Below are 14,130 nucleotides of genomic sequence, written 5' to 3' on the forward strand. Positions count from 1 at the left end.
GCAGCCTACGGCGAGCCAGTGCGGCCAAAAACGCGAAGTCGTACCGTGTAGCTGTTGGTGTTTCCCACACAGGGCTAGCAGCAAGTAGCTGCAGCACAAAAAAACCGCTCATGGATCTCATCCCCAAACCCAACTGCAAGTCCACCGTGTGGCAGTACTTCGGCCTGATCCCGGACGATGATGGGAAACCCCTGGATCCCTGCAACCCCATATGTCGTCTGTGCCGGAGGATCGTTCACAGCAAGAACGGGAGCACGACCAACCTCAGAGCTCACCTGAGGACCCGCCACCGGAAGATGCTGGTTGCTCAGCCACGCGGTTAGTACGAACACAGTGGAGGGACTCATCGTTTTTGTTGTTGGCATGCGTTATGATACAGAGTTTCACCATGCACCAGGGATGTGCAGGCTGAGGAATAAAAGGAAGCGATTTGGAAGTGGTTGTTGTATCATGCTCCAACTTTGGGATGCTGTTTGATCTAGATGCCAGCCAGATGCATTTTGGGAACGTTTCTATCAGCCTACCAGCAACCAAGACTTTAAAACATTATAAATAACATAAGCATGGTCAGGATAGATTGAACCAGAAGGAAATCATGCGATGAATGCAAGCATGCACTATACACTCTTTGTGTGTGTGGTATAACATTATACCACTAGGGTCGGCAACCCTAGGCACGCGTGCCACCACTGGCACTTGGCGGCATAATCTTTGCACACACAAAAAATAAATAAATAAGAAAATCTTATTTTTTATTTTATTATTATTGTTATTAAAAAAAATCACCGCACAATACGGCAGCATTATTATTACTACAGTTTTTTTTTTGCACTTTATTCTGTTTTGGGCATTTCCTCCCAGTGCAAATGATTAAATGAGTTACTGAAAGCATTGTTCTGAAATGGGATCAATCAGAAGAAAATATTTAAATTATGGTTGCAAGTGGCCTATGCATCGCCTTCACATGGTTTTGTAAAGCTGTACATGTCTTAAAGGTATTGATGTCGATGGTTCCAACATTCTCATCTATTCTTGTTTTTTACACTTAAACTCTTCTGTTGTTGGTATATTTATTCCATTTATTTGTATAGGTGGGGGATTTTGTGTGTTTTTAGGTCATCACCTCCTGTTTTCTTCTGGCTTATGTTTATTGTTGTGCAAATCTGTTGACACAGGATGTTTTTTCTTGTATTTGTAGTTGTTTATGGGAAACCAGTGCCAAGTCGTCTGCAAAGTCTAGCTCTTCAAGTGTTGTAAATAGTGTCTGATCCGATGCCTCTAGGTTGATCTTCGCAACACCCAGTCTATGACGGTATTGAAGAGTAATGCGGACACCACGCAAACAGCCTCACTGTGTGTATGCTGTCAAATGCTTTCTCGAAGTCTACAAAATTGATATATAGCTGTCTTTGTCATTCTGTGCACTGCTCTATAATGTTGCACGGAGTGAAAATTTGGTCGGCACACCCTCTTCCTTTCCGAATCCCTGCTTGTTCTCTTCTGAGCTGCTTGTCTATTATGACTTTGTATTCTTTGTGTTATGACTTTGATAGTATTTTACTATGAATTGACAAAAGGGTAATTCCAAGGCAGTTGTCGCAGTTTTTTAGGGAAACTTTCTTGGGGATCTTTACGATTACACCCTTTGACCAGTCGTTTGGTATCGTCTTCCCCTCCCATATGGATGTGAAAAGTGGTCTGAGCAGTTTTGCTGAAAGTTCTGGGTGTACTTTGAACAGTTCTGCATTCAGGTTGTCTTGCCCGGGGGCTTTTCCGTTTTTGAGTGATTTGATGGCTGAAACTATTTATTTTTTCTTCTGGTGGTGCAGTGTTAACCTCAAGGACAGTCTCAGGTTCCTGTATCTCTGCTTCTGCTGTTGGTGGGGGGTCTGTTTAGGACCTCGCTGAAGTGTTCAGCCCACCTTGCCCCTACTTCTGCCTCTGATGCAAGAGTTCGCCCTTGTTTGTCAGTGATCGGAGCGTATCTATAGCTCTATGGTACCTACCGCAGACTATTCGGGTGATTTTGTAGACCTTACCTTGCTCTCCCTTGTTTGCTGCTTCTTCTGCCTGGTCTTCAAGACTGTTTATATAATATCGCTTGTTTTCTCTTGCCATCCTCTTAACTGTTCTGTCGGTTTCCCTATATTGTTGCTTGTATTTATCTTTAATCCTTTCTGACTTGGCTTCCATTCATTTCTTTTTAAGGGCTCTCCTATCTGCTATGACTTTCCAGGGGTCTGCTGTAATCCACCCTTTTATGTTCCTTCGCTTTATTCCCAGGCAGGCTTCACTGCTATTGGAGTAAGCTATTGGAGTAAGCGGTTTTTATCTGTTCCCATTTAATGTTGGCATCATCATCACAATAATAATACAAAAAAGTGTGTTTCACGTATGTTTTATGGAACCATAATAATGTAAACATTAAAACGCCAATATAAGTTTTATATTTATAGTTTTAATTTGTGGTATCTCAAACACAATACCAACATATATTAGGATATCGTGATTAATCTTTATTTACAAACCTGGGAAACATGACTTTTCCCACCAGAGAGCCTAAAAAAACCATACCATCTTCCCTCTACTAAACTCTTATCTAGTCGCGCGTGCGGCAATGTGGCTCAGGAGGTAGAGCCGGTTGACTTGTAACCTGAAGGTTGCTGGTTCGATCCCCGGCTCCTCCTAGCCGAGTGTCGAGGTGTCCCTGAGCGAGAAGGCTCACCCTGACTGCTCCTGGCGATCTGGCGGTCGCCTTGTATGGTTGACGCCGCAGTCGGTGTGCATGAATGGGTGAATGCGAGGCAATATTGTACAGAGCTTTGAGTGGCTGCCCCATTTACCATTATCACCTGTAAGAGCCAATACGCCAATAATTGATTTATAATAAATATTTAGTTTAAAATGATTAAAAAATGCTAATAGTAATTTTATGTTAATTCATAATGTGTAAAACTGTTAATAATTTAGTGAGGTATAAATGGTAAATATGTTATTCTCTATGTTGGGATTTTTACGTAACAACGTCACTGTATAGTTATAACGGTAACGATTGTAACATAATTCAGTTTGGAATTCCAACATTGATTGAAGCTACACAGTTTTTTGACCGTGCGTAAGACCGTAGTTAATATCGTTGAAGACGTGTATTTTGTTTGAAGACTTTTAAGTAAACATTTAAAAACGAAGGAACATTGTCTTGTCTTTTCGCCCGCGTTGCAAACGCTGTCAGCTGACTCCAACAAGTGGTACAGAGGACGAGTAGGAGTGAGACGGAGTGCCACTATATCACCTATTCACCTACAGTCAGACAAACTCTACTCAACCCAAAACCCTTGTGTCTTCAGATTTCCCCGTTCTGGATTCCGGTTCAGAGAACCCCTTGAAGGACGCTCCGTGCCCGAGCCCGAGTCCCCTGACCGCCCCGAACCAGAACTACGTCTCGGACGCCTCGGTTCCACCGGCGGAGCCCGGGCTGGAGGTGGGGCCCTCGCGGGCGGCCCTCTCCCTCCCCTTCTGCCTCAACCTGTGGCTGGAGCCCGAGCCCAGCGGGGCGGCGTCCCCCGGGGCCTCGTCCAAGGAGTGGGTGGTGGAGATGGGGGTCCACGCCAAGCTTCACCTCCAGGAGGGCCTCATCTTCGGGCCCTTCGTGGGGGAGCTGGTCCGAGGGGCGCCGCGGACCACTCTCAGCCACGCCTGGATCGTGAGTATCAAGACGATCTGAGGAGAACGGCTAGCCGCATGATTATGGATTACGTCCGCGCAGGGTCTCTGGTTTCTTATTCGATGAACGGAAGGTTGCCAGTTCGAACCCCGGCTCCGTTCTAGCAGCGTCCTTTCTCGTGCCTTGCTCGTGGTGTCCCTGAGCGAGGCACCTCACCCTGACCGCGCCCGACGAGCTGTCGCCTTGCACGGGGGACACCGACGTCGGTGTGTGAATGCGTGCATGAACGGGTGAACGTTAGGCGATGTCGTTAAGCAGTTTGAGTGGCCACTGGTTAGAAAAGCGCTAGAAAATGCAGTCCATTGACCATTTAACCATATCTGCTTTGGGAATACTTTGTGAGTGAAATCAGTTCTGCCCGCTCTGTTTGAGTTAAACTAACCGTACGTTTTGCTCACATCTCCAGATTAGGGAGGAGTCAGAGTTCTACTACGTAGACGCTTCAGATGAAAACAAATCCAACTGGATGAGGTGAGACATTCGGGTTGGCTTCAGTAACACTGCCCACCTGTCCTGAGTAACTCTTTCTTCAAAAATGCGATGTATTAATATTCCTAGTATGTCAAGATGAACTTTTAATGAATCATACGCGCCCTGTTATTGAGGGGGGGTTGCAGGATAGTCTAGTGTTTCTGGGTGTTCAGTCCCAATCTGAAAGGTCATGCTTTATACCCCGATGTCTGCATTCTACCTGTGGACATAACCTGTGGACATCCTTGCCCAAAATTCCCAACCCTTGAGCAAAATGACATACCCTGTCTAAACTTCACTGTGAAGTTAACCTGACTAACACATCCCATTGTTTCAGGTACGTCTCATATGCCGCTAAGGAGGAGGATCACAACCTGATTGTGACCCAGATCAACCAGCAGATCTACTACAAGACCTCCAAGCCGATCCCCGAGGGAGGAGAGCTCAAGGTCCGCATCGGAGAGGACTACGCTGCTGTACTGTGCCTGGGTGAGCCAGCAGGCGTATGCTCCTGCTCGAGCTCTGCTTCAAGGCCTCCTTCTCGATAGATGGATGGACATTTCTTTGTTACAGCAGCCCAGCAGCAGTTGAAGTTTCAGGATATAATGCAATAAAAATATAAAGTAGTGCTAGGGAAAACGAAAATAGAGGCTAAAGCAAATACAAAAGTAAGGACAAACAGAACAAACAATATCAATTATAAAGTAATTGTCAGTAGTTAAAGTCTGTCAATATAAAAGACAAAGAGAATCTCTTTTTTTTCTTTATTTCTTGGGGAAAAAAGCACCACCAGTTCATAGAGGTTCAAAGAATAAGTTGGAAGCATCGTTCTGTTACATAACTTTCTCTCGTTCCTGCCTTCCAGATCCCGCCGATACGAGGTGCGACTTCGGGAAAAAGGAGAGCATCCTGCGCCTCTACCTGGACGTCCAGCTGGTGACCTTAGAGGAGCCCAGCTCCTCGCTGTGCTTCACCCACGGCCAGGTCCAGGACGCCATGCCCATCATCCACAAGGTGACCAGCACCTCCACCCCGGACTCGGCCCTCGGAGTTGCGTACGGCCCCGCCTACCTCCACGAAGAGTACAACTTTTTCCCCGGGACGGAGAACCTCATGAACCACCCGACTCAAGGCCACAGCAGACTCTGGTACTTCTACGGCTTCAGGCCGGACCCCAGCGGTCAGCCCCTCGACTGGAGCACGGCAGTGTGTAAGCTCTGTGGGCACCAGGTCGCCTTGGGGGACACAGTGAGTCACCTGAGGGACAAGCACCAGATCAGTTCGCATCGGTTCATCAGGGGCCAGAGGATCAGGAACCCTCTATATGGTAATGCATTCGTCGTCATAACTTTGACTTCTTATCTTCAGTGTAATACGTTGGGCTCCTCGGCTCAGGTCTAAAGGTCTTAAGAGAGGTTGTCGTTATATGCAGCCCATTTTTGTAATTCTAAAAATGTCCCTGTACTCAATTAATACAATTAGTCGTTTTATTACACCAGCAGGTATGAGTGTCATTTGCCGCTACGAGCCGTTTTTTAAATCTGCCTCCTCTGACATCACAAGTGGGCGTGTCCACCTAGATGTGCGCTGGATAGATCAGTCTACCAGCCTACCCAGTGGACTGTAGCAAACGTTGCTGATCTATCCGTCATCCACTTGTGATGTCGGAAGAAGCAGATTTGCGAAACTGCTCGTTACGGCTAATCGCACTCACACACGGTGGTTTAATACGTCAACTTTTAACCTTTACTTGTTTGTTTTGCTTTATTGAATGTATGTCGGCCATCACTGCTGTATCGACACCTTTTCTAACTCGAGGTCTCACTGTGATCCATAGCTCAGAAGTCCACGTCGCTGACCCCGGCCCGCAGCGGCTCCCCTGACTGGTCCTCCACGCCCCCCTTCCTCCTCGGTACTCCGGCCACGGACACTCTGATCAGCGCCGTCTGCAACTTCCTGATCCGGGACCTCTACCAACCGGCCATGGTGGAAGGGCAGGGTTTCAAGGAGTTGATGCATACCCTCGTGCCGTCCAACAAAGACCTGCCCACTGCCCGCGCCCTGGAGGCCCTCCTGAAGGACCTCCACGCCAGGGAGGAGAAACGTCTGCGCCAGCTGCTGCTGTGCACCACAGCGGGCCAAGACGAGGACGAAAACACGTTCGACTACACGTCGCCGTCGGAGACCCAGGAGACGTCGTTTCGCCACCCGACGGACGCGCCTCGTCCGGTGACTCTGAGCGTGGACGTCTGGCGGCATGTCTGGCTCGGGGACGCCAGCAGGAACGCCACTCTCTGGGTGCACTATGTCGACGCCAACTTTGATCCTCAGAACTGGGCGCTGACCACCCAGAGGCTGACGGAAACGGAGACGGAAGGAGTGGTGGCCCAGGTGAAGACGATGGCCCTGGAGTGGGGGATCCCTCACTCCCACCTGGTCCTGCTCGGTGGAGACGCGGTGGAGAACGGCGCCTTGAGCCCGAGAAGGCCCAAACAAAGTGGCGAGCCGGACGGACGGGACCCCGCGCCCACTCCGACCATCCCCTGCTTCTTCAACGCCGTGCGAGGCTGCGTCGAAGAAGTGATGTCGTTGCCCATCATCTCGGACACCCTGAGAATGTTCCAAGACGTCCTCTCGGGAATGTTCACGCACGCGACGAGCAACCCGTTCCACCCTCGGATCGAGCTGCTGCTGCTCAAGATAGCGCCGGGGGAACGAGCTCATCTGAAGTCGTGGGCTAACAGCCCGCTCGGCTGGCAAAGCCTCTTCACCGCGGTAAACATTCTCAACAAGCACAGCAAGCTGCTCTCCGAGCTGATAAAGCTGGAGAACGGCACCATCATCAAAAACGAGCACCCCGTCGAGGCGGACTCCGGCGCGAGCGGCGTTGCGGTTCTCGGCGAGTCCGAATGGAAGGTTCTGCAGGAGCTCTGCTCGGTGTTGAAGCCCATGGACGTCGCCTGTCGGACCCTCGCCAGGGAGGCCTTCCCCTGCCTCTCCCTGATCAAGCCCATGCTCATCGGCCTGCTCACGCGCCACCTGGTGTCCCAGCCCGGAGAGGTGTCGCCCCTCACCAAGGGGGTGAAGATGAGGATGAGGGAGAGGCTGGAAGCCTGCTACAAGGACCCCGCGGTGAACCGGATTCTGTGCGTGGCGTGCTCTCTGGACCCCCAGTTCCGTCACCTGGGGTTCATGGAGGCCAAGGTAACGTTTGGAAACAATGAAGTGTCTTTGCTGGTTTCAAAGTCAGCCGCAATTTCCTGCATCTATTTCTTCACATAAAAAAATGACGTTTCCCACTGTCCCACTGAGAAAGATAAAATCCACATGCATAACCGATAAAGATGAGACATATCCTGACACTAAAGTAAACAATAAAGTGCACAACTGATAAAGGCATTTACTAAGGTTGGTTGTCAGTTGAGGTCATGGGTAGGTTGGGAATTTATTTTATTTTTTTATTTAAAAAATAAAAAATAAAAAAATATATATATTTTTTTAGCTCATAAAATAATTTGGGTCGCACATAAATTGACAGGGTCGGTCGGAAACCGGAACCAAACAAAAAAATGTTTTAGGCCCAATCTGAAAATAAACAATAAAATATAAAATGGCAAGAAAAAAAGATATATTGTAATATTTCAAAATATATATATTGTAAAATATACATTTTAGTAATATCAGTTAGTAATATCAGTCAGTCATATCAAGTGTTTGATTGGACTCGAGGGTCATTTAATTTTCCCACCACCTCATCACATCTCACATGCTTCTCCTCCAGGATAAAACCGCCACACACGATTGGCTGAAGGAGGAGGCGGTCAAGATGATGAAGGAGGACCAGAGGGGGCGGAGCGCGTCCGGCGGCCGCATCAAGAGAAGCCCCTCCCTCTCCTCCTCCGACTCCTACGACCACCAGCCGCGGCGGAGCAAGCGCATCAAGAACGCCCCGCCCGTCCGCTTCACGGGCTGCGACGACGCCGAAGACGAGGACAGCGAAGGCGAGGACGGGGCGGAGAAGGACTCGACGGAGGCGGAGTCCCAGGGCGGCCTCTCCGGGATGCAGTTCCTGCTGGGCGACCTGCTGGGCGGCCCCCCCGGCGCGGCGGGCACGGCGGCGCAGGCGGAGGAGGAGGCGGCGGCGGACATGGAGCTGAGCCTCTTCACGGCCGACAAGAGGCCCTCCGCCGGGGTGGAGCCGCTGCAGTGGTGGAAGGCCAAGGCGGGGCAGTTCCCCCTGCTTGCGGCCGTGGCCCGGATGTACCTGGCGGCCCCTGCCGTCGCGGGCAGCGGCGCGGTGGGCTTTGCGACGGACGGAGGCGTCGCCAACAAGAGGAGGAACATACCGCCGGAGAGCCTGGCGGAGATGTTGTTCTTGCATCACAACCACGTCACCACGCCGGCGGATTGAGGGTACTTTGGGAATCGGGACGTGAGGCAGAAGAACGACCATGGCGTTGAAGATGCAACGCCGGCCTTGTGGGCGGGACGTCCTTTTGAACTGACTGTTAACTGTTAACTGACTCCTAGGATTTCAGACGTCTTGATCTCATTATGTCTGGAGATTATTTTACTTTTTGTTACTGCCGTTTAGGTTTCTTATAGCCGCCGTTTAGGTTTCTTTTAGCCGTCAAAAGGTCAGAATCAGTGGTCCAGGGTGCCTGAAATGTATTGCCACCACCTTCTCTCTGTGGGGGGTCTGATATGGTCAATGACACCATTAGTACTTGGGTAGCTAATTTTGTATTGCATTTTATCTGTTTTATGTTGTATTTGTGAAACTTTCCAAACCTGTTACCCAACCTCGTTCCCTTCCTACAACTTTATCCTCATTGGGTCTACTGGGATCTAAGCACATGTGCATACGAAAGGAATTTAAATGGGTTTGTGAAGTTCTGGAAGCGAGTCATGGTGATGATTTTCAAAGAGGATGAGCTTTCCTTGTTGCAGAATCTTGGATTACTGTAAATCGAAACACTGCATTCAAGCAATGGTCACTGGTATTCTGTCTTTAACGCCTTCTTAAAGGAATGCTCCTTTTGTTTCTCAATCCTACCAGCAGCCCAATCGACCGAGTAAGCATTTGACCGAATTAGCTGAAATCAGGATGGGGGTGAAATCAGCTAGGTCAGTGATGGTAGAATGCACCATGCTGCAATTTCACTCGTCTCTTTGCGGAATGTGAATCTTATTTCCAAAAATGAGATGGTTCATCATTCGTACATGTGAACATCCCAGGCCTGCGCCGAGAATAGTTTTGGTGCTGTGGAAAAAAAAAAAAAAAATGAAGACCTATTCGAGAAGCTGGATTGGTTTATTTTTGGATTTGGCTTGTTGAGAAAGAAGTTAAGACGATTCCAAAATGTATTACCTCTTTTGTATTTTTACGATTCTGTCACTAATTTGTCTGATATTATTTACAACATTAGGCTACCAAGGAGATGATAGTATTGAAGTGATACGAGAATATATTTTTGTTGTTACAAAAAACTTTATTAAACTCTGTACTCGAATAACAAATAAAGCGCACAAAAAATAATCTATTTTTCAAGAATTAATCATTTTCCTTTTGAAATCGACTTTAAAACACAGTACAAACGACATTTTGGTATGCTGATCTTTCTTATTAGTTTGGCTTGTTCTGGCTGTACCAAGATATTTGTAAAAAACTTGCTATATATAAGGATAAAAACCAGGACTATAGCACATGCATACAAAAATACGTGATCCATTTCCCCCCTCTATGTCTTTGCCTCCGTTAAAAGACCCAGATTGACGGGCGGTCTTTTCTGTCTCTCTCGACTCATTCGTCTGCAGTGGAGGAATACGTTCAGGGGATGGATGAAGACTAGCAGCACAAGGAAAGTCAACGCAATATCCACCTGAAACACAACACAAACACAATTATTTCACTCCATAATTCACATTACGCACTTATTGTATGTTGTACGTCCTTGCACTTAAAAATAGTACTTAACATTGTGTAGCATCTTATTTTAGTTATCTTTGTTGTATACGGGGAATGGGTTAACCTAGCGATTGTTAGAGCTAACCCTAACCTTGTTTCTATGAACATCCTTACTGTACCGACAGCGATATATAGTTTCTCCTTCTTCTGACAAATGTAGTTATTGTAAGTCGCTATGGATAAAAGCGTCTTCTAAATGCCCTTAATCTAAATGTTAATGCAATTACTAGAAAGTTTTTATATACAAATTGGTGATAAAATTCATGATTTAAAACTTTTGTGTCACCCAAGCGTGATTGAAAACCGTGAAGAGGTGTATTCTTACGTAAAAAGGGTCTCCGTTGAGTGAGTTCTTGACCAGAGTGAAACAGGGGTACTGGAGGAGGGAGATAAGGGCCGACAGGCTCATCACCGTGCCGTACAGCTTACCGAAGTGACACGCTGGAAACCTGGGGGCCACACAAAGGATGGAGGCTTTAATGTGTATGCATGTACGTTTGTGTGTGTGTATGTATGCATGTGTTTGTAACTTTGTGAGTATGTGTGTATGCATGAGTTTGTAACTTTGTATGCATGAACGTGTAGTATGTGTGTGTATGCATGTGTGTGTGTGTGTGTGTATGTGTGAGAGAGGTGTTGAGCCATTGGGGGAAAATCGTCACACGCATACATACACACTCTTTCTACCAAGGAACACACACACACACACACACGCACACACTCTCTCTTTCAACCAACAAGCTGCTAGTACACCCCCCCCCCCCCATACTTACGCGATGCTGATGAAGGCGGCGTGGCCGCCGTACAGGAAGGAGCGGTTCAGCACCTGCAGAACGAAGGTCAGGTACTGCAGCGGCAGCACGGGCACCGTGGCGCACACGGAGAACAGCAGGCACTGCAGCGCCGTCACGAACAGGGACACCACCGCCGAGCGCAGGTCTGCCTCCCGCTCCGTCTCACCTGGCGGGGCGGGGCGGGGGGGGGGGGGGCTCAGCCGTTAATTGAATTTTTATCTCGATTTCGATTGTAGCGTCAAACGATCACAACATTTATTTAACCGGGTTTTCTATTTTTATTTCTATTTTTTATTAAATGTTTTATAGAAAGTGCAGTTGGATACATATCTGTACATTATTTGAGATTTGAAAATTTTTCTATTTAACCATTTTGTGTTTTTTTTAAGTCGAAATTTCAAAGTTCTCAGTTACAAAGTATTTTTGGGGGAGACATGCTGAATGAATACATCATGTTTTCAAACTCAAAAAAAATCGTTTGAATAATCGTGATTTTAATATTGCCCAAAATAATCGGGATTATGATTTTTCCCATAATCAAGCAGCCCTAGGAGAGACCGTCAGTTGGGGGGGGGGGGGAGGGGTGAGAGGCAGTCAGTCGGGGGGGAGACAGCTTTTCAAGACACTCAAAGACGCTTTACAGTGAAGGGGGGGACCACCTCACTCACCACCACCCACTTGGGTGTAGCACGGCAGCCAATCTGCGACAGAACGCTCACCACACACCAGTTTGAGGTGGAGAGTGAGGGAATTATACAGGAGGATGATTTGCTGGCCAGATTGAATGAGCCCGGCTGGGCAGTTTTAGCCAGGACACCGGGGAAACCCCTACTCTTTGCGATAAGTGCCCTGGGATATTTATGACCTCAGGGAGTCAGGACCTCGGTTCTACGTCTCCTCCGAAGGCAGGGTAGGTGTCAGGGTAAGGGTCTCTGAACCCGCCCAGGATCAAAGGGTGTACCCCAATGTCTGGCGGGGGTGTGAGAGGGTGGGACAGCTGAGAAGGGGATGTTAGGAGGGTCTCTGTAAGGGTCTCTGAACGCTCTCAGCTAGAAGGGGTGCACCCCAATGTCTGCGGTCTTCCTGTCGGTATCAGGGATGTTTGGAGGATGTTGCTTATAGCTGCTAAAGGTCTCTGAACCCTCGTAGTATGAAAGGATGTACCCCAATAGCTACCTGTCGGCATCCCAGATACCGACGGGTAGACTGCAGAAGTTGGGGTACACCCTGCTCATCGATGAGATGACACAAAAAGAACACTTGATATATGGTCACGTTATACTACGACAGCATATACCAATTTAGAGTAGCACGCACACACTCGCTCACACTGAGAAGAACAAGAAGCTGCCGGGAAATAATCTCCACTCTGAACGGCTTCTTCAAATGGGTTGTTTTGCTTTTTTGGTCGAGCTGTTACCAACCGTCTACTTTGAAAAATGTAATTGACGATTTGCACACACACACACACACAAAAAAAAACACACACACACACACACACACACACACACACACACACACACACACACACACACACACACACACACACACACACACACACACACACACACCCCTTAGTGTACCTGGGGCCCGGGGCTTTCCTTTGTGTCTGTCTAGGAGGACACCGTTCCAGGGGGCACACAGGATTCCACAGAGTTGAGTGATGGCGAAGGCGTTGGTGAACTGGCTCACTGAGAGGACCGGCACAGCAGGCCCATGTCAAACCGAGACACACAAGGAAGACTTAAGATTGCAGAAGTCGGGTTAGAGAATATCGATTCTGAAAAGGAAGTAGATGTATTCAAAGGTGCTGTAGGTTCAATTTACTTTCATTGAGGTGTGGTCTCTACAACAGAGACAACGCAGCGATATCAACATGAGTAGTTCGAACTGGAGAGACGGGGAAAACCGCGAGCTGCCGACCATCATGGGAGAGGAGGTCATGCAGCCGCATTTAACAAAGACGTTCAAAGATGGTGCGGTCTACGAGAAAGACGGAGAGGAACGTTCCTTACGGGGCTTTGTCGGGATAAAAAACAAGTGGTCAGCGAAAGAAAGAATATGCCTGTTGACTGCAGCTGTCTCCATATTAAACCATTTGATTCGAGACTGCTCCCTGCAAATATTTGACCAATCAGCGCATCTCTTCCCTCTTCCCATCTACCTTGCCTGTCAACCACATCTCTGTCCAAGCAGAGGGGATTTCATGACGAGGAGTGGGCCTTCTGGGCTCTCTCTCTCTCTCTCTCTCTCTCTCTCTCTCTCTCTCTCTCTCTCTCTCTCTCTCTCTCTCTCTCTCTCTCTCTCTCTCTCTCTGTATCTCTCTACCCCCCCCTCTCTCTCTTTCTCTCTCTCTCGTCATTGTTTTACCAAGGGCGGGGTCGTTGTTGGCGAGGCGGTTCAGGGTCGGGTTCAGCGTGCCGATGAAGAGGTAGTGCCGGAGCTGCATGAGGGACAGCCACAGCAGGTGCCAAAGGAAGAACCAGGACTGCACACAGCTCCGGAAGCTGGGCACTGCGGCGGAGCATAGGTCACGTGTTAAGGTACTGTGAGGGTGGAGTCTGGCACTTAAAAATAGTACTTTATGCACTGTGTAGAATTCTTTCTGAGGATAACTGCACCAAAGAAATACCTTTTTCTTCAGAGATGTTCTCAAGTTGTCCCTGTGCATCCGCATTCTCGTCAAGCTCTGCCAACCCGGTTGCCGTGGCTACCTGCCTCATCTTCTCTGTCTCCTCCTTGTCGCGAGCGTCAGACTTTCCGAATCTCAGTCTACATGGAAATATGTCGACATTTTCTAACTGACCTGCCAGATGCGGTGGTTATTCCTTTTGAACGTCTGTACCTTGCCATAAACTGTATATAAACTACCGTTCATGAGTTGGGGTCACCCAGACAATTTCATGTTTCCATGAAAACACACTTTTATTAAAAAGTTTTCAGCTGCCTAACATGATTGCACAAGGGTTTTCTAATCATCAATTATAATAATAAATAATAATAATAATTTTATTTAAAGGCGCCTTTCTCGGAACTCAAGGACACCGTAGAGAGGTACACAAAAGTCATTAGAAGGGAACACAATTAAGAAAGAAAGAAAATTGTAATAACACAGACAGTAATTCCACGTCAGGTGGAATAGGCAGTTTTGAACAGATGGGTTCTTAGATGTG

The 14,130-nt window shown here is 47.9% G+C and overlaps 2 protein-coding genes across 2 annotated transcripts in view; one reads left to right on the forward strand and one right to left on the reverse strand.

Moving 5' to 3' along the window:
- On the forward strand, nt 1-9,734 carry LOC115540514 (uncharacterized). The gene is made up of 7 exons (XM_030351893.1): nt 1-318; nt 3,348-3,703; nt 4,131-4,195; nt 4,533-4,684; nt 5,061-5,522; nt 6,033-7,399; nt 7,977-9,734. Exons 1-7 carry the CDS (start codon nt 111-113, stop codon nt 8,604-8,606), a joined length of 3,240 nt encoding a protein of 1,079 aa, XP_030207753.1. The 5' UTR covers nt 1-110; the 3' UTR covers nt 8,607-9,734.
- The window catches only part of slc43a3a (solute carrier family 43 member 3a), a 12,335-nt gene continuing 7,695 nt past the window's right edge, over nt 9,491-14,130 (reverse strand). Inside the window, exons 7-12 of the mRNA XM_030351936.1 lie at nt 13,590-13,729; nt 13,328-13,471; nt 12,541-12,648; nt 10,937-11,123; nt 10,489-10,612; nt 9,491-10,077 (exon numbers count right to left, since the gene is read on the reverse strand). Coding sequence (XP_030207796.1) covers nt 9,937-10,077; nt 10,489-10,612; nt 10,937-11,123; nt 12,541-12,648; nt 13,328-13,471; nt 13,590-13,729 — 844 coding nt within the window. The 3' untranslated portion in view covers nt 9,491-9,936. The remainder of the gene's footprint in view (nt 10,078-10,488; nt 10,613-10,936; nt 11,124-12,540; nt 12,649-13,327; nt 13,472-13,589; nt 13,730-14,130) is intronic.

This window comes from Gadus morhua, chromosome 3, assembly GCF_902167405.1.
Source record: "Gadus morhua chromosome 3, gadMor3.0, whole genome shotgun sequence".
In the NCBI taxonomy this organism is placed as follows: Eukaryota; Metazoa; Chordata; class Actinopteri; order Gadiformes; family Gadidae; genus Gadus; species Gadus morhua.